Genomic DNA, 20,250 nt, shown 5'->3' on the forward strand with positions numbered 1-20,250 from the left:
GTGTGCAGCTGCAGGTGTCTTTCAAATAAGCCCTCCTGCTTTTATGCAAGTTCCCTTAACTGAGTATGTCCAAAAAAGGAAAGGGATGTGTTCACCAAACCCTAGCATGATATGTGACCCTTGTTAGTTACACAGAAGGCATTTTTATGATGGACCTTGCCCCCTTATCTGTGCTTGCTATCTAGTTTCATCTTTCAAGCTGTTTCTTTGTTAGAAAGGAATTCTATCAAGGACTTGTCCTAGCTATCTGCCTAACTGATTCTTTTTGCTCTCTTCTCTCATTAGTAAATTTATTTATTTATTTATTTATTATATATTTGTTGTTGTTTTGTTGTTGTTGTTGTTGTTGAGCTGGAGTTTTACTCTTGTCCCACAGGCTGGAGTGCAATGGTGCGATCTCGGCTCACTGCAACCTCTGCCTCTCAGGTTCAAGTGATTCTCCTGCCTCAGTTTCCCAAGTAGCTGGGATTACAGGCGTCCACCACATGCCCAGCTAATTTTTGTATTTTTAGTAGAGATGGGGTTTCACTATGTTGGCCAGGCTGGTCTCGAACTCCTGACCTCAAATGATCTGCCTGCCTCAACCTCCCAAAGTGCTAGGATTACGGGCATGAGCTACCATGCCCAGCCTCATTAGTAGATTTAATATTATTATAAAGTAGCTATAAATTAGAATTGCTGTTATTCAGCTTATATGAGTAATTGATGAATAGGCTAAGAGTTTTTTGTAATTGTGCCTGATTTAGCCCTTCTCATCCTCCTACTAAAAATGATAATATAGCAGTGGTTAATATTATGTTTAGGTTTGAGAAAGAAAATGAACGTTTTATTTGAGGAATGTGAGGTCCTTTAAATTATCAAGCCCGGAAGAACATTTAAAATGTGACAGCAATCACATCTCACTCTCTGCTTGAGCTAATTACCTCTTAAAGCCCCTTGCAACATGGGCTCTAGACTGATGCCAAGCAGCCACAAAATGCCCTGTGCTGGACACCATGTCCAGTCAGTCACTAACCAATATTATTTCTGTAACCCGATGAGAATTCCTATCACACAATGTCCGCAGGCACGTCACGCAATGTCTCTGCAGGTTTCTGAAGCTCTCACAGAGAGGGGAGCTCCTCCTGCATCTGATCATCCAGTCCTCTATATAATCACCTATAAATCTTATGATATTCTAATTAAGAAACAAATCAAAACAGGTGCTACTACTTTGTCTTTTGTTTCCCTCTAGCTGTGTCTCCAGAAATTGGTTCCATGTAATTATTTGTCCTGAAAACAGAGAAAGCCCCTACAGGGAAAATGCAAGATGGCGTCCAGTGATTTTCATGTCCTGAGTTTCAGACCCTTGTGGATAAGTCCCCTCTTACTCTGAATCATGGCTGTCCTGTGTGACAGATAGAATACTGCAGAAGAAATAGGGTGTGATTCCAAATGAAGTCATCACAGTCATGGAAATTTCATGGAGACCTTGGTCTCTCTTAGATCGCTTGCTCTGGGCCAGGTATGGTGGCTCACACCAGTAATCCCAGCACTTTGGGAGGCTGAGGCTGGTGGATCACTTGAGTCCAGGACTTTGAGACCAGCCTGGGCAACACGGCAAAACTCCATCTCTGCAGGAAATTTTTCAAAAGGTAACTTAACCTGTAGGAAGCCAACTGCCCTGTCTTGAGGTTATTTAAGCAACCCTGTGGAGAGGTCTACGTGGCAAGAAACTGAAACCTTCTACCAGCCACTAGCACAAACTTGCCAGCCATCTGAGCCTGCCACCTGGGAAGCATATTCTCCTGCCTCAGTCAGGCCTTCAAATGACTGCAGCGCTGGCTGCCATCTTGACTGCAACCTCGTGGGGGACCTGAGACAGGAACACACAGATAAGCTGCTTCTAAATTCCTTACCCAGAGAAACTGTGAGAGATAATACATATTTATTGTTGGTTTAAGCTACAAAGTTTTGGGGTACCTTGTGAACATTTCTAGATTCTAAATGGCATTCACCCTTTAGTGGGTCATCATTGCTTGTTCTTGAATCAGTACGCACATAGAATCATTCTATTCATCTCCAAGTCACAGAAGGCTGTATCAGCCCTGTAGCTAAAAGGATGTGTGGTGGAATCGTTTGGTAATGGCAATTTTGAAGATGCAGTCTGAAAAATGTAAGATGATTTTGCCATCTTCTTGAAATCTTCAAACAGGGTGGAAGACTCTGGAATAAAAAAGGATTCTATTTAATCCTTAGGATAAATATTTTAATTAATAGTATTATCACCACAAATATTTTAAAATGTCAATTGGAAGACAATTGAACTTTTTTTATTTTATTCCCCCAGGCAGGGTCTTGCTCTGGACTTACTGCATATTCACCCAGGCTGGACTGCAGTGGTGCAATCACAGCTCACTGCAGCCTCAACCTCCTAGGCTCAAACAATTCTCCCACCTCAGCCTCCCAAGTAGCTGGGACTACAGGCACGCACCACCACACCCAGCCAATTTTTGTGTGTTTTTGTTGAGATGTGGTTTCACCATGTTGCCCAGGCTGGTCTCCAACTGCTGGGCTCAAGTCATCCACCCTCCTCTGCCTCCCAAAGTGCTGGGATTACAAGCATGACCCACTGCACCCGGCCTGAACCACTTTCAAGAGAATCCAGTGGAACACGTACATTCTCTTCAATAAGTCTACGTGCACTAATAAGGGAAAGGAGAATATCTGAAATACAGTAGAGCCAATGTGTGTTGTAGTAACAAGAACAATAATAATGATAAAGCCAGACATGATGACATATCCCTGTAGTTCTAGCTACCCAGGAGGCTGAGGTCAGAGGATTGCTTGAGGCTAGGAATTCGGGGTTTGAGACTGTGGTGTGCTGTGATGGTGCCTGTTAATAGCCACTACACCCCAGCTTAGGCAACACAGCGAGACCCTGTGGCTTAAAAGACAATACTAATAAAGTAAGAATAAAGATGACAAAATGTAATTAATATGGGGACCACCCATATCTTAGATCTGTTGACCCAAATTCCCTTCTCCCACTTACTTCCCACAAACGTACTTCTTGTTCTTAGGCTTAGATGTTGTTTGCTTGTTTGCTTGTTTAGTTTGTTTGATACCTAATTCTCTTTTTTTCAGAGATGGGGTCTCACTACCTTGGCCAGGCCAGGCCTCCCAAAGTGCTTGGATTACAGACATGAGCCACTGTACCCGGCTGATTTTTAGAAACAGGGTCTTGTTTTACCACGCAGGCTGGAGCATATGGGCGTGATCATAGCTCACTGCAGCTTGCAACTCCTAGACTCAAGCGTCCTGAGTAGCCGGGACTATAGGTGTACTTACCACCATACCTGGCTGCGAGATTTTTTTAAGAGGAGCTAGCTAGTTAAATAACTAAATCTCAATATAAACATCACCGGGTGTGGTGGCTCAAGCCTGTAATCCCAGTACTTTGGGAGGCCGAGACGGGCGGATCATGAGGTCAGGAGATCGAGACCATCCTGGCTAACACGGTGAAACCCCGTCTCTACTAAAAATTACAAAAAACTAGCCAGGCGAGGTGGCGGGTGCCTGTAGTCCCAGCTGCTCGGGAGGCTGAGGCAGGAGAATGGCGTGAACCCGGGAGGCGGAGCTTGCAGTGAGCCGAGATCTGGCCACTGCACTCCAGCCTGGGTGACAGAGCAAGACTCCGTCTCAAAAAAAAAAAAAAAAAAAAAAAAACTGTGTGTGTGTATATATATATATATATATATATATATATATATATATATAAACGTCAAAGAGAAGATATGAGTCAAATTCTCAGGAAAGAACTTTGAAGAAGGATGCTTCTTTTGGCATCAGCATTTGTGTCTCTAAAGTAACTTACTAGAATTATGCAGTGCAGCTCCAGTGCATACAACATCATCCACAGAGGTGGATATCGTGGCCAGTGAGCTTCTTCCCCAGGTGGGTAGTTGACAAAATTCCTCCAGCAGTGATAATACTCTAAGGAAACACGAATCTTGGCTCATTCAACAAGCACAATGGTAAATTACTTAAGAAGATCCCCAACCTAGTTTACCATATAGAAAGCCTCTAGTCTCTGGTCTAGTTGCTGCTGGACATTAGACCCCCTAAAAAGAATAAAGCAGTTCATTGAAAGATGGCTGAGAGGTAAGACTAGAGAAAAGAGTTGTTGGCCAGGCGCGGTGGCTCACGCCTGTAATCCCAGCACTTTGGGAGGCCGAAGCAGGTGGATCACAAGGTCAGGGGATTGGACCATCCTGGCTAACACGGTGAAACCCCATCTCTACTAAAAATATAAAAAATTAGCCAGGCGTGGAGGGGGCCGCCTGTAGTCCCAGCTACTCCGGAGGCTGAGGCAGGAGAATGGCGTGAACCCGGGAGGCAGAGCTTGCAGTGAGCTGAGATCGCACCACTGCACTCCAGCCTGAGCGACGGAGACAGATTCCATCTCAAAAAAAAAAAAAAAAAAAAAAAAAGGGTTGTTGTTGTTGTTTGCTGTTGTCTTTGTTTTTTGATACAGGGTCTCGCTCTGTCACCTAGGCCAGTGTGCAGTGATCCAATCATAGCTCACTGCAACCTTGAACATCTGGGCTCAGGAGATGTTTCCACCTCAGCCTCCCAGGCAGGTAGGACTACAGGTGCATGCCGCCATGCCTGTCTGATTTTTTTTACTTTATTTTATTTATTTATTTATTTATTTATTTATTTATTTATTTGAGACGGAGTCTCGCTCTGTCGCCCAGGCTGGAGTGCAGTGGCCGGATCTCAGTTCACTGCAAGCTCCGCCTCCTGAGTTCCCACCATTCTTCTGCCTCAGCCTCCTGAGTAGCTGGGACTACAGGCACCCGCCACCACGTCTGGCTAATTTTTTGTATTTTTTAGTAGAGAGGGGTTTCACTGTGTTAGCCAGAATGGTCTCCATCTCCTGACTTCCTGATCCGCCCACCTCTGCCTCCCAAAGTGCTGGAATTACAGGCGTGAGCTACCGCACCTGGCCTGATTTTTTAGTTTTTTTTAAGAGATGGGGTCTTACGATGTTGCCCAGGCTGATCTTGAACTCCTGGCTTCAAGTGATCCTCCTGCCTTGGTCTCCCAAAGTTCTGGGATTATAGGTATGAGCCACCATACCCAGCCAGGAGTTGTATTTTTGTTACTTTCCTAGTCATGAATTTCAGACCTAGTCCTTTATCACATTATTTTGGACTTTTACTTCTGAGACTTCCAGCCTGGACTAACCAATCTTCTGGCCTAAAGACAGCTCCTATCACCACAGTCTCTTGAAAACAATGAAGTTTCTTTGTTTACTGTTTTTACCTGATGCTCTCATAATCTGAATAGTTACTCCACTGTTAACGAGGTCCCTGAGACCTTGTCGATTTTGTTGATCCGTATGCCAAAAAAGCCGTGCTACATAGATCACCAGAGTCACACCAGGGTGCTGACTCAAAAACTCTCTAATCGCCTGGGAGCACTCCCAGCAGGGACTCCAGGACAAGAACCAGGTGACGGAGCAGCTGACGGATGAGTGAAAACGTCTTTCTGACGTCAATTTTTCTATAAAATTAACTTCCACGTGATTGGTGGTGTTTTTGCCTGAGCTTCGCCAGATCTTCCGGCTCATGCCCCACTTGATTTCGTAGAGCAGACAGGCCTCTTTACGAAGTTCTCTGGGGTCATAGAAGATGTCAAACTCCCAGGGTTCGATTCTTCTCCTGAAATACAAAAAGCAGCCCACGCTGTCATGCCATATTTAGAGAGATCTTAGAAATCTTTTCCTGCTCCCTCTTCTTTCTTTCTTTTCTTTTCTTTTTCTTTTTTTTAAGATGGAGCCTCACACTGTTGCCTGGACTGGAGTGCAGTGGTGTGATCTCAGCTCCCCACAACCTCTGCCTCCCAGGTTCAAGCGATTTTTCTGCCTCAGCCTCCCAAGTAGCTGGGATTACAGGCTCCTGCCACCATGTCCAGCTAATTTTTTATATTTTTAGTAGAGATGGGGTTTCACCGCGTTAGCCAGGCTGGTCTCCAACTCCTGACCTCATGATTCGCCCACCTCAGCCTCCCAAAGTGCTGGGATTACAGGCGTGAGCCCCCGCGCCCAGCCCTGCTCCCCTCTTCCATCAGGCTGATCTGAGGCATAACATCTCAGGAAACTTCTATATGTCTCAAAGTTATCTGAAGAGGTCTGTTTGAATTATCAGATTTTTTTCCTCACAAACATAGTACACAGGATTTTTCCCCTGGTCACATTATTTGGTGACCACTCTCTAATTTTATGTTTCAGTCTTGACTTTGTGTGCTTTGTTTCTCTTTCAAAGTTTCCTTCACTATATTCTAATCTTTTTTTTTTTTTTTTTTTCTTTTTTTTGAGACAGGGTCTCTCTAAGCTGACCAGGCTGGTCTTGCCTCCTGGGCTCAAGCTACTCTCCTGCCTCAGCCTCCTAAGTAGCTGAGACTTCAGGTGTGCCCCACCATGCCTAGCTATATTCCAGTTTTTCTCTTTCACACCTAGAGGTGCCATGTTCCAATCCTTATCTTTTCTATTCCTCAAGGGACTCTAACCAGATTTTCTTGTTGTTTGCTTTTGAACAACTGTTGAAGCCCCAAATTGCCAACAAGGTTGTATTGTCAAGAACAGACAAAAGAGCAATTTAGCCTCAAGATTCTTCCACAGTAGGATTCTATATACTAACTTCTATAAGAAAGAAATTCTAATTGCTCTCAGTGGTATCTTTAGATTTAACACTCTCTATGTCTGAAAGCCGTGACTCAAGGGAAACTCAGAATTGAGCTGCAGACTCCTCTTTGCAATATGGTTAAGTCACAAGCTTATTACATCCTAATAGTTCCCACTCATCCCTAAAGTATTGCATTCTTTTATTACATAGATCAATCCCTTCACCTAGGCCGGGCGCGGTGGCTCAAGCCTGTAATCCCAGCACTTTGGGAGGCCGAGACGGGCGGATCACGAGGTCAGGAGATCGAGACCATCCTGGCCTACACGGTGAAACCCTGTCTCTACTGAAAAATACAGAAAACTAGCCGGGCGAGGAGGCGGGCGCCTGTAGTCCCAGCTACTCGGGAGGCTGAGGCAGGAGAATGGCGTAAACCCGGGAGGCGGAGCTTGCAGTGAGCTGAGATCCGGCCACTACACTCCAGCCTGGGTGACAGAGCGAGACTCCGTCTCAAAAAAAAAAAAAAAAAAAAAAAAAAAAAAAAAAAATCCCTTCACCTATCACTAGATAATGTATTCCTTGACATGACTTCCCTGTCATACGTCTGAAAAATGGGCAGACAGTATAAAATGAAGATGAAGTTAAAGTGGCAAATGAGTTTCCCAGGTATTTCAGTGATGACTATAAAAGCATACGATTTAAAAAGAGAAGAGAAATCGTAAGACAATAACAGATAAGCAAGCTAGAAAATCATTTATTTAAAGCAATCAAAATCTTTTTATAAAGATATAAAAAACAATAACCATAGAAAATGAAGTTGGAAAAGGCAAAAATGAAAGAAAGAATGGGAAAATGACAAAAGAGAAAAGGAACAATAAAGAAAGCTATATTCACAGCTCCATTTTTTTTTTTTTTTTTTTTTTTTGAGACAGGGTCTCAGTCTTTCACCCCGGCTGCAGTGCCATGGTGCAATCATAGGTCACTGCAGTCTTGACCTCCTGGGTTCAAGCGATCCTCCCACTCCTGCCTCAGCCCCCTGAGTAGCTGGGACTATAGGTGCATGTGCCACCATGCACAGCTCTTAAACACCCATTGATTCTTGATCAAATTAAATGGGCACTGTGATAGTATTATTCTTACCTCAGAGTGGGGTCACCTGTTGAAGGACCTGTTGACCAAGATATGGTTGTGTCAAATAACACTCAAATATCAAATGAGTTGCTAAGAAAAAGTGCTCTATTATTCCAAACCTGCAAATCATCTCAGAAAATGGAATTTGAAGATTCTTTCATGGGTTAATTGTATTGGACCAGCTCATTGCACCCAAGAAAAGCAAGATTTTAAGGGCTTTGCCAAAATCTGTTTTCCCAGATGCCCAATCCCAAACAAGGTAGTCTGCCTTAAGGCTTCAACAAAAATGATTGAGTGCAATTAAAGGCTGGGCGCGGTGGCTCACGCCTGTAATCCCAGCACTTTGGGAGGCCAAGGCGGGTGGATCACATGAGGTCAGGAGTTACCGACCAGCCTAGCCAATATGACAAAACCCTGTCTCTACTAAAAATACAAAAATTAGCCGGGCTTGGTGGCACGTGCCTGTAATCCCAGCTACTCCGGAGGTTGAGGCAGGAGAATCACTTGAACCCAGGAGGTGGCAGTTACAATTAGCCGAGATTGCACCATTGCACTCCAGCCTGGGCAACAGAGAGAGAGAGACTCTGTCTCAAACAAAAAAAGAAGAAGAAGAAAAGTACTGGAAGGAGACAAAAGGTGGTGGGGGCACCATATCAACCATATCAGAGATGGCGGTCAGAGAAGACATCTGTAAAGAGGGACATTAAAGCTGAGACCTGAAGGTAAAGTTAGAGAGCAAGACTGTATGGACGTTGGGGAAGGGGAGAGGATTCCAAGCACAAGGAACAGCAGGTGCAAACGACCTGAAGTGTGGACCTTGACTTGTTCAACGAAGAGCAAGCAAGTCAGCCTGGCTGGGTCAGAGTGATCAAGACATGCAGTGGAGGGAGATGGGCAATGGAAGGAGTAAGCCATACGGCCTTACCAGCCCTGGATAGTATGCTAAGTGTAAGAAGCCGTTAGAGAATATGGGGATGATTCAAGGGAACGTACTGGATTTTAGAGACCTGCGCCTCTCAGGACTCAGAGGCTTGGGGATGTTCCTAGCAAAAAAATGGGCACTGACAAGGCCTGAACCTCTAAGGGTGATTTGGGGGAGATTCAGGCAAGAAATTCATCCTACTCTCCTGGCCAAACCTTAACTCGCGGGTGCTACTTTTGAACAAAGAAGAGTCACAGGCTCTGGGAGACACTTCCTTTAAAACAGAGCACGCTTTACCCTAGGCTGTGTGTGTGCCTGTCTGTGTGTGTTACTTTTTATGCATCTGCACTGGATGGTAGAGGAGTGGTAGAAAGGACTCTTGGGCATGGCATGGTTTTTTTGTAGATGGAGAGTGGTTCTAGCTGGGGAGAGGAACTAAAATGAGAAATTAGCCAGATATCTAGGAAATAGGATGAAGTCAGAAAACACTATTCCAAGTGTGACCTGAAGAACAAATCTCTTACTTTTAAAGAAGGAATGGGGAATTTGAGCATCGAGAGGAAGGAGGAAGGGGGGTGGCTGGCATGTTGAAATGAGCTCTTCTCAGACCTTAGTACAAATTGGGGCCCTTGAACCGGTAATCCACTCCAACGGAGCCTTACAAAAACAGAGGCCGTATCATAGGAAAAAGGCATATTGATGATGGGAAGACACTTTCTCTGAAGGAGCTGAAGCAGCAGTGAGAAGTTCAGAAAGGGACAGTAAGATATATGCTGTGTCTACAATATTATTCCTGGGGTGCAAAGACAAGGATACCAGCCACATGACTGGGGACGGTTTGAGGTGTAGAACATACCACCTTCATAAGAAAAGTCCAGGGAAGGTAGTAGATACTACAGTTAAATAATGTGTTAGGTCTTTCCCCCAGTATGCCACTTAAAAAAGAATTCTTTTTCTTTTTTTTTTCCTGAGATGGAATTTCCCTCTTGTTGCCCAGGCTGGAGTGCAATGGTGCAATCTCAGCTCACCGCAACCTCCGCCTCCCAGGTTCAAGCGATTCTCCTGCCTCGGCCTCCCAAGTAGCAGGATTACAGGCATGCACCACCAGGCCTGGCTAATTTTGTATTTTTAGTAGAGACAATGTTTCTGCATGTTGGTCAGGCTGGTCTCGAGCTCCCTATCTCAGATGATCCACCTGCCTTGGCCTCCCAAAGTGCTGGGATTATAGGCATGAGCCACCACGCCTGAACTTAAAAAAGAATTCTAATAGATGGAGAACATAATGGAGAAAATAAATTGTTACTTGAACTCCAAACTGATATCTATATTACCTCCTGCTCCATCACACTCACACTATTGCAGTAGTCTTCTAACTGGTCTCCTTGCTTCCAGTCCAAAACCCATCACATGTCAGGTAAATGTGTCTAAAGCACTATTTTAGTCATATCTCTGTGCTATTCGTAAATTCTCCAAAGATACTCCCTCTACCATGAAGAAAAACTTTCATTCCTTGAACCTAGCATTCAAAGTCCTCTATAGTATAACAACACTTCAAATTTGCTTTCTAGTCTTACTGCAAATTGTTTACATAAATTGTTTTGTAGCCTAACCAGTTTATTCATTATATTCCAGACACAAGTCTCTGTTAAAGCTTTTAAATTCTGTTTATCAATAGGATTCAATCAACCTGCAATCTCCTCTTCTTTGTTGATCCAAAGTCTGCCCTTCTGGCCCGGCATGGTGGCTTATGCCTGTAATCCCAGTACTTTGGGAGGCCAAGGCTAGTGGATCACTTGAGCCCAGGAGTTCAAGACCAGCCTGAGCAATAAAGAAAAACCTCAACTCTACAAAAAAATTGGCAGGGCCTGGTGACCCATGCCTGTTGTCCCAGCTACCCAGGAAGCTGAGGCGGGAGGATCTCTCGAGCCCAGGAGGTCAAGACAGCAGTGAGCAGTGATCACACCACTGTACTCCAGCCTGGGCAACGGGGCGAGCCAAAAAAAAAAAAAAAAAAAAAAAAAATCGGTCAGGCATGGTGGCTCATGCCTGTATTCCTAGTACTTTGAGAGACCAAGGATGGAGAATTGCTTGAGCCCAGGAGTTCAAGACCAGCCTGGGAAAAGTAGTGAACCCACCCCCTAGTCTCTAAAAATAAAATAAAATAAAAAAATTTTTAGGTCTACACTTCTCTTAGAATCCAGTTCAAATCCTACCTCAGTCGAAATTATTTCCTTCAGCCTGAAGTGTTCTTCCTCTCCCATGCATTTTTCTAACACTTACTGGGCACTAATTTATTAATTAGTTATTGTCAATTCCTTTATCAATTAGCACATTGTTCTCATGCTATCACATCTGTTGTTTCCTTAAATTGTTATTTAAACAGTTGTACTTTTACTTAACTTTTTTTTTATTTTTTTGAGACAGAGTCTTGCTCTGTTGCCCAAGCTGGAGTGCAATGGCATGATCTCAGCTCACTGCAACCTCCACCTCCTGGGTTCAAGCGATCATCCTGCCTCAGCCTCTGAAGTAACTAGGACTACAGGCATGCGCCACTATGACTGGCTAATTTTTGTATTTTTAGTACAAATAGGGTTTCACCATGTTGGCCAGGCTGGTCTCGAACCCTGAGCCTCAAGTGATCCACCCTCCTTGGACTCCCAAAGTGCTGGGATTACAGGTGTGAGCCACAACGCCCAGCTACTTAATTTTTTATTATGGTGAAACAAACACTGATTTGGCTAAAGTCACTTGAACATGTAAATACTTAATAATAATAAATCATCTTATTTAATACTAATATATTAATCAATAATGGGGAAGTTTGAAAACACCCACAGATGCAAGAATCAGCAGGACACACACACACAGACACACACACACACACACCATTCTTGCATTGTTCAAGAATACTTGCCAGGCCCCCAGATCCATTTTACCTTTCTCAGAAGTCATGGTGCTCTGTCTCTGGACTTCTTCCTCTGGAGTCATAAGTTGTGCTGATTGTTCCTGGACTTTGTTTCTTCAGGTGTGCCCACTGCCACCTGCTTGGGCAGAGGATGACTCATTCCTGCGTCTCGGGCAGTTATGGGAATCTGGGCTGCCTGTACAAACAGGGGGCTGACTGAGAGGGACCTTATCGTGGGGATTTGCATCTTCAGTGATGAGAAAGCCTGCGATGCAAATGACATGAATTCTGTAGAGTGGATCACTGGGGATACCAAATTCCAAAGTTCTTCTCCGATGACATCTGAATTTAGTAACCTTTCTCTTTCTTTAAATAAAGATAAAGGCAAGGTGGATCATCCGTCATTCTTTGTATATTTTTTTGTTTTGTTTTACTTATTTATTTTTCATTATCTCCTACTCTGCATCAAACATGCAGCATTCTTTTTTTTTTTTTTTTTTTTGAGACAGAGTTTTGCTCTTGTCGCCCAGGCTGGAGTGCAATGGCACGATCTCGGCTCACTGCAACCTCTGCCTCCCAGGTTCAAGCGATTCTCCTGCCTCAGCCTCCCGAGTAGCTGGGATTACAGGCATCGAACACCATGCCCGGCTAATTTTTTGTATTTTTAGCAGAGACAGGGTTTCACCATGTTGGTAAGGCTGTTTTAGAACTCCTGACCTCAGGTGATCCACCCACCTCGGCCTCCCAAAGTGCTGAGATTACAGGTGTGAGCCACCGGGCCTAGCCTAGGATGCATCCATCATTCTTTAATGGAGAGATGAGAGGAAGAATAAAGTTAAGAGAAATTTAACCTGTAACTATAGCTTGAAAATTTTTACGTTATCTGGTAAGCACACTGTGGCCTTGGCTTTCAGCTATTATTCACCTATTTCCAACTTCCTCTCATTTTGCTCTTTGTCCCACATCCCTGTTGAAGAGGGGAGGGGCACTATTAAATGCAAAATGAGGAGGACTTTGGCCTCTGAGTCAGCTAATTTGTGTACCAGTCTTTGGTGCTCTCTTCATCCTTGAAGCTAAGATTAAGCGTGTGGCCAAGTCCACTTCTGCTTTTTTTTTTTTTTTCTTTTTAAAGACAGAGTTTTACTCTTGTTACCCAGGCTGGAGTGCAGTGGCACGATCTCGGCTCACTGCAACCTCCACCTCCCGGGTTCAAGTGACTCTCCTGCCTCAGCCTCCCGGTAGCCGGTATTACAGACATCCACCCCCACGCCCAGATAATTTTTATACTTTTAGTAGAGACGGGGTTTCTCCATGTTGGCCATGCTGGTCTCAGACTCCTGACCGAGGGTGATCCACCCTCCTCAGCTTCCCAAAGTGCTAGGATTATAGGTGTGAGCCACCTCACACAGCCACTTCTGCTTTTTTATCCCCCTTGAAAAAGTAAATGCCGTACTTCCCTGTGCCAGTGCTCTCTGTTGCCTGAACCCTGGGTCAAGTTCAAGCCAAAAATTCCTCTGAGTCTCAGCACCTACTCCTAGAATTGAGGTCACTTTCTCAAGGCCTAAGTCTCCCTCTAGTGTCTCAAATCTAGAACCCCTGAACTTTGAATCTCAAGGCCCCATGAACCTGAAACCTGAATCCTACATGCAAGACTTTACTTAGTTATGAAAGTCAATCTGGAGCCTCCATGAGATACAGCAGGTGTTTGGACAGGGACAGACCAGTGTTTTGAAGAAGGGGCAGAAATCCCACATCATCAATAGAGGCCCTTCAGAGACCAAATTTTTCTAAGCTAGGCAAGAGTAGAATAATTGTAGAATAAAAGTAGGTTAGGCCAGACATGGTGGCTCACGCCTGTAACCCCAGCACTTTGGGAGGCAGAGATGGGAGGATACCTGGGGCCAGGAGTTCGAGACCACCCTGGCCAACATGGCAAAACCCAGTCTCTTCCAAAAATATAAAAGTCAGCTGGGCATGGTGGCAGGCACCTGTAATCCCAGCTACTCAGGAGGCTGAGGCATGAGAATTGCTCGAACCCAGGAGGCAGAAGTTGCAGTTAGCTGAGATCTCACCATTGCACTGCAGCCTGGGCAACAGAGTGAGGCTACGTCTGAAAAAAAAAAGGCTGGGCATGGTGGCTCATGCCCGTAATCCCAGCACTTTGGGAGGCCGAGGTGGGCAGATCACAGGTCAAGAGATCAAGACCATCCTCACTAACACGGTGAAACCCCATCTCTATTAAAAATACAAAAAATTAGCCGGGTATGGTGGCAGGCGCCTGTAGTCCCAGCTACTCCGGAGGCTGAGGCAGGAGAATGGCGGGAACCCGGGAGGCGGAGCTCGCAGTGAGCCAAGACGGCGCCACTGTACTCCAGCCTGGGTGACAGAGTGAGACTACGTCTCAGAAAAAAAAAAAAAGTAGGATAATAGCCCTCAGCGATATCCGTGTCCTGATCCCTGGAATCTGTTAAACATGTGAACTTAAATGCCAAAAGTGTCTTTGTCATTAATTAAAAATCTTGAGATGAGAAGACAATCCTGGATTATCCAGGCGGGCACAGTCTAATCACAGGGTCCATATAAGAGGGAGGTAGAAGAGTCAGAGTCAGGATGTGAAATGGAGATGTGAGGATGAGAGCAGAGTTCTGCTTGCTGGCTCAAAGGGGGCCACGATTCAAGGAATGAGGAAAGCCTGTAGAAGCTGGAAAAGGCAAGGAATGGCTTCTCCCCCAGAGCGTCCAGAAGAAATGCTACCCTGATGACGCCTTGATGTCAGCTCATTAAGACCCGTTTTGTACTTCAGACCTCCAGAACTGTAAGACAATGTGCGTCATTTAATACCATTAAGTGTGTGGCAGTTTCGTAAAGCAGCAATAGGAAACTGATATAGTAGGACGTGCTCCCAGGAAGTAAACATGCAGCAGCCAAGATGATGCAAAACTTGGGTTTGTTTTCTACTAGAATTCCTACTGAGCGCTTCATCCGCGTTCCGTTTTGTTTAAGAAAACTTGGAAATATGATATACGATAGGCTATCATGTGGCTAATTATTTGTAAGTGAGGTCAAAGATGATCAAGTATGAAATGTAGCTATTCAGTTTAAGTCTGTGCTGCACCTGGAAATTTATGAATTTTGAAAAATGTATACATACACTTATGTAACTGCTCCTGTCAAGATATTTAAAATTCCCATCGCCCCAAAAGTTCTTTGGGTTTTTTTTTGTTTTTTTGTTTTTTTTTTTAAGGCAGGGTCTTGCTCTGTCTCCCAGGCTGGAGTGCAGTGGCTCAACCTTGGCTCACTGTAGCCTCAGCCCCCCAGGTTCAAGCCATTCTCATGTCTCAGCCTCTCAAGTAGCTGGGATTACAGAGACGCACCACCATGCCTGGCTAATTTTTGTACTTTTAGTAGAGATGAGGTTTCACCATGTTGGCCAGGCTGGTCTCAAACTCCTGACCTCAAGTGATCCACCCACCTCAGCCTCCCAAAGTGCTGGAATTACAGGCATGAGCCACCATGCCTGGCCAGCCCCCACCCCACAATTCTCTGTGTTAGCCATTATCCTCCTACTCCTAGTCCCAGGCAAATACTGCTCTTTCTGTCCCTATAGGTTAGTTTTGACTACTATAGAGCTTCATACAAATGGAATCGTGCATTGTGTACACTTTTGTGTGTTCTTTACTCAGCTTTTCCTTTTTTCTTTTTTTTGAGACAGTATCTCACTATACAACTTTTTGTATTTTTAGTAGAGATGGGGTTTCACCATGTTGGCCAGGCTGGTCTTCAGCTTTTCTGTAAAATTGGTCTACATGATTAGGTGCATTGGTGGCTAATTTTCACTGCTGAAGAGTATTCCATTACATAGGTTTGCTACAATTTGTATATTCTTCTGTCAATGTGATGTACTTTGGGTTATTTCCAATTTTAGGCTTTCATGAATAAAGTTGCTGTGAACATTTGGGTATAATTCTTTGTGTAAACACATGCTTCTTTTTCTTCTTCTTGGGTAAATACCCAAGAGTGGAATTGCTGGATCAAATAGGTAAATGCACATTTAACTCTTTCTTTTTTTATTGATTTTATTTTTTATAGGGACAGGGTTTCACTGTATTGCCCAAGCTGGTCTTGAATTCCTGGGTTCAAGAAATCCTCCTGCCTTGGCCTCCCCAAAGTTCTGGGATTATAGGTGTGAGCCACTACACCCAGCTACACTTAACTGAAGAAAATGCCAAATTGTTGTTACCAGTTTCCATTGTCATCAGATGTGTAAGAGTACAACCTCATCAGCACTTAGTAATGTCAGCCCTGTCAGTTACAATCATACTTGTGAGTGTGTGTTAGTTATCTCATTGTGATTTGAATTTGCATTAAAATTAAATGCAATGAACGTCTTTTCATGTACTTATTAGTTATTTATATATCTTTTTTCTGAAACCTGTTCAAATTTTTTGTCTTCCCTCCCCGTCTCGCCCACCCCCCACCCACCCCGGAGACAGAATTTTGCTCTTGCTGCCCAGGTTGGAGTACAATGGCGCTATCTTGGCTCACTGCAACCTCCACCTCCCGGGTTCAGGTGATTCTCTTGCCTCAGTCTCCCGAGTAGCTGGGATTACAGGCGTGTGCCACTATACATGGCTGATTTTTGCCTTTTTAGTAGAGAAGGGGTTTCATCATGTTGATCAGGCTGGACTCAAACTGCTGGCCTCAGGTGATCCACCCACCCCAGCCTCCCAAAGTGCTGGGATTACAGACGTGAGCCACCACGCCTGGCCTTGCTCATTTTTTAATTGGGTTCTTTGTCTCATTACTGAGTTGTAAGAGTTTTTTACATATTGTGGATACAAGCTTTGTCATATCTGTATACAAATGCTCCTCAGCTTACAATGAAGTCATGTCTCCATAATCCCATTATAAGCTCAAAATATGGTTAAGTTGAAAATTCATTTAATACACCTAACCTGGATGGGTGCAGCGGCTCACACCTATAATCCCAGCACTTTGGGAGGCCAAGGCGGGTGGATTGCCTGAGGTCAGGAGTTTGAAACCAGCCTGACCAACATGGAGAAACCCCGTCTGTACTAAAAGTATAAAAATTAGCCGGGCTGAGGCAAGAGAAATACCTTGAACCCAGGAGGTGGAGGTTGCCGTGAGCCGAGATTGAGCCATTGCACTCCAGCTTGGGCAACAAGAGCGAAACTCCGTCTCAAAAAAAATAAAAAAATAAAAAATATACCTAACCTACCAAACATCATAGCCTAGCCTACCTTAAACATGCTCAGAACACTCATATTAGCACACACTTAGGCAAAATCATCCAACACAAGACTATTTTTAAATGAAGTGCTTAACATTTCATTCAATTCATTGAATACTGCACTTAACAGGAAAAATCAAATGGCTCTATGGGTACTGGAAATACAATTTCTAGTGAACACACATCACCTGCACACCATTGTAAAATTGAAAAATCTAAGTCATGCCATCATTAAGCTGGGGACTGTCTGTATATATTTCCCTTAGCCTCTGGTTTGCCTTTTTATTTCCTTAATGGTGTCTTTTGAAGAGCAGTTTAATTAAGTTTTAGTAAAGTTCAGTTTATCAATTGGATTACTTTTTATGGTTAGTGCTTTTTGTCTATGAAATCATTGTCTACTCAAAAGGCACAAAGATATTCTCCTATATTTTCTTCTGGTACTTATATATTTTTAGTTTTAGCTTTTACACTAAGCCTGTGATACATTTTGAGTTATTTTTGTATGTGGTGTGATGTCAGGGTCAGAGACGGAGTCTTGCTCTTTCACCTAAGCTGGAGTGCAGTGTCGAAATCTCGGCTCACTGCAACCTCTGCCTCTTGGATTCAAGCGATTCTCCTGCCTCAGCCTCCCAAGGAGCTGGGATTACAGGTGTGCAGCCTCATGCCCAGATAATTTTTTTGTACTTTTAGTAGAGATGGGATTTCACAACGTTAGTCAGGCTGGTCTCAAACTCCTGACCTCAAGTGATCCACCCTCCATGGCCTCTGAAAGTGCTGAGATTACAGGCAAGAGTCGCTGCACCTGGCCAGGATTCTTTTCTGTACATATGAATATCTGCATTATTTCCCCCCGTATGGATATTTAGTTTTATACTATCATTTGTTTCAAAAAATATATACTTTTCCCACCAGGCACTGTGGCTCATGCCTGTAATCCTAACACTTTGGGAAACTGAGGCGGGCAGACCACTTGAGGTCAGGAGTTCAAAACCAACCTGTCCAACATGGTAAAACTCTGTCTCTACTAAAAATACAAAAATTAGCCGGGCATGGTGATGCATGCCTGTAATCTCAACTACTCAGGAGGCTGAGACAGGAAAATTCCTTGAACCTGGGAGGCAGAGGTTACAGTGAGCCAAGATCTCGCCAATGTACTGCAGGCTGGGTGACAGAGTGAGACTCCATCTGAAAGAAAGAAAGAAAGAAAGAAAGAAAGAAAGAAAGAGAGAGAGAGAGAGAGAGAGAGGAAGGAAGGAAGGAAGGAAGGAAGGAAGGAAGGAAGGAAGGAAGGAAGGAAGGAAGGAAGGAAGGAAGGAAAAGAAGGAAGGAAGGAAGGAAGGAGAGAGAGAGGGAGGGAGGGAGGGAGGGAAAGGAAGGAAGGAAGGAAGGAAGGAAGGAAGGAAGGAAAGAAAGAAAGAAAGAAGAAAGAAAGAGGAAAGAAAGGAAAGAAAGAGAAAGAAAGAAAGAGAGAGAGAGAGAAAGAAAGAGAGAGAGAGAGAGAGAGAGAAAGAAAGAAAGAAAGAAAGAAAGAAAGAAAGAAAGAAAGAAAGAAAGAAAGAAAGAAAGAAAGAAAGAAAGAAAGAAAGAAAGAAAGAAAGAAAGAAAGAGAGAGAGAAGGCCGGGCGCGGTGGCTCAAGCCTGTAATCCCAGCACTTTGGGAGGCCGAGACGGGCGGATCACGAGGTCAGGAGATCGAGACCATCCTGGCTAACATGGTGAAACCCCGTCTCTACTAAAAATACAAAAAAAATAAGCCGGGCGAGGTGGCGGGCGCCTGTAGTCCCAGCTGCTCGGGAGGCTGAGGCAGGAGAATTGCGCGAACCCGGGAGGCGGAGCTTGCAGTGAGCAGAGAGCGGGCCACTGCACTCCAGCCTGGGTGACAGAGCGAGACTCCGTCTCAAAAAAAAAAAAAAAAAAAAAAGAAAGAAAGAAAGAAAGAAAGAAAAGAAAAAAATATATATGTGTGCGTACACTTTTCCCATTGGATTATCTTGGCACCTTTATTTAAAAACCAACTGGCAGTCTGGGCGCCGTGGCTCACACCTGTAATCCTAGCACTTTGGAAGGGAGAAGCGGGTGGATCACCTGAGGTCAGGAGTTCAAGACCAGCCTGGCCAACATGGTGAAACCTCTTCTGTACTAAAAATACAAAAATTCGGCCGGGTGCTATAGCTCATGCCTGTAATCCCAGGACTTTGGGAGGCCGAGGCAGGCGGATCACCTGAGGTCGGGAGTACAAGACCAGTCTCACCAACATGGTGAAACCCCACCTCTACTAAAAATGCAAAAATTAGCTGGGCATGGTGGCGCATGCCTGTAATCCCAGCAACTCGGGAGGCTGAGGTGGGAGAATTGCTTGAACCTGGGAGGTGGAGGCTGTGGTGAGCCGAAATCAAGCCACTGCACTCCAGCCTGGGCAACGAGAGCAAAACTCCCTCTCAAAAAAATAAAATAAAATAAAATAAAATAAAATAAAATACAAAAATTAACCGAGTGTGGTGGCAGGTGCCTGTAATTCCAGCTACTTGGGAGGTTGAGGCAAGAGAATCTCTTCAATCCAGGTGGCGGGGATTACAGTGAGCCAAGATCTAGCCACTTCACTCTAGCCTGGGCGGAAGAGCAAAACTCAGTCTCAAAAAATAAAAAATAAAAAAAATAAAAAATCAATTGGCAGCCAGGAGCAATGGCTTAGGCCTGCAATCCCAGCAGTTTGGGAGGCCGAGGTAAGCGGATCACTTGAGGTCCGGAGTTCGAGACCAGCATGGCCAACATGGTGAAACATCTCTACTAAAAATACAAAAATTAGCTGGGCATGGTGGTGTGCAACGGTAATGCCAGCTACTCAGGAGGCTAAGGCAGGAGAATCACTTGAACCCAGAGGGTGGAGGTTGCAGTGAGCCAAGATCATGCCACTGTACTCCAGACTGGGTGACAGTGCGACTCCATCTCAAACAAAAAAAAAAAGACCAGGTGCGGTGGCTCACGCCTGTAATCCCAGCACTGTGGGAGGCCGAGGCGGGTGGATCATTTGAGGTCAGAAGTTTGAGACCAGTGTGGCCAACATAGTGAAATCCCGTCTCCATTAAAAATACAAAATTAGCCGAGTGTGGTGGCCTGTGCCTGTAGTCTCAGCTACTCAAGAGACTGAGGCGGGAAAATTGCTTGAATCCAGGAGGCAAAGGTTGCAGCAAGCCAAGATCATGCCACTGCACTCCAGCCTGGGTAACAGTGCAACTCCATCTCAAAAAAAAAAAAAAAATTAATTGGCCATATATGTGCATGAATTCATTTTGGAATCCTCTCATTCCATTGATCTATATGTCCATTATTATGTTTACACCACATTGTTATGATTATCATAAATTTATAGTAA

At 44.4% G+C, this 20,250-nt stretch overlaps 1 protein-coding gene across 3 annotated transcripts; it reads right to left on the reverse strand.

Moving 5' to 3' along the window:
• Window positions 1-1,912: 1,912 nt before the first annotated feature.
• On the reverse strand, window positions 1,913-19,160 carry APOBEC1 (apolipoprotein B mRNA editing enzyme catalytic subunit 1). 3 transcript variants are annotated; one of them, XM_037988678.2, is made up of 6 exons: window positions 19,148-19,160; window positions 11,658-11,683; window positions 7,809-7,836; window positions 5,311-5,708; window positions 3,857-3,975; window positions 1,913-2,205 (listed from the first exon to the last, which is right to left on the reverse strand). In XM_037988678.2, exons 2-6 carry the CDS (start codon window positions 11,671-11,673, stop codon window positions 2,056-2,058), a joined length of 711 nt encoding a protein of 236 aa, XP_037844606.1. In that variant the 5' UTR covers window positions 11,674-11,683; window positions 19,148-19,160; the 3' UTR covers window positions 1,913-2,055. The 3 variants fall into 3 exon arrangements, with proteins under 3 accessions (XP_037844606.1, XP_037844605.1, XP_037844607.1); XM_037988677.2 differs by lacking the exon at window positions 19,148-19,160 and having other exon boundaries at window positions 11,658-11,709; XM_037988679.2 differs by lacking the exons at window positions 7,809-7,836; window positions 19,148-19,160 and having other exon boundaries at window positions 11,658-11,709.
• Window positions 19,161-20,250: the final 1,090 nt, after the last annotated feature.

Source organism: Chlorocebus sabaeus, chromosome 11 (assembly GCF_047675955.1).
Source record: "Chlorocebus sabaeus isolate Y175 chromosome 11, mChlSab1.0.hap1, whole genome shotgun sequence".
Taxonomy (NCBI): Eukaryota; Metazoa; Chordata; class Mammalia; order Primates; family Cercopithecidae; genus Chlorocebus; species Chlorocebus sabaeus.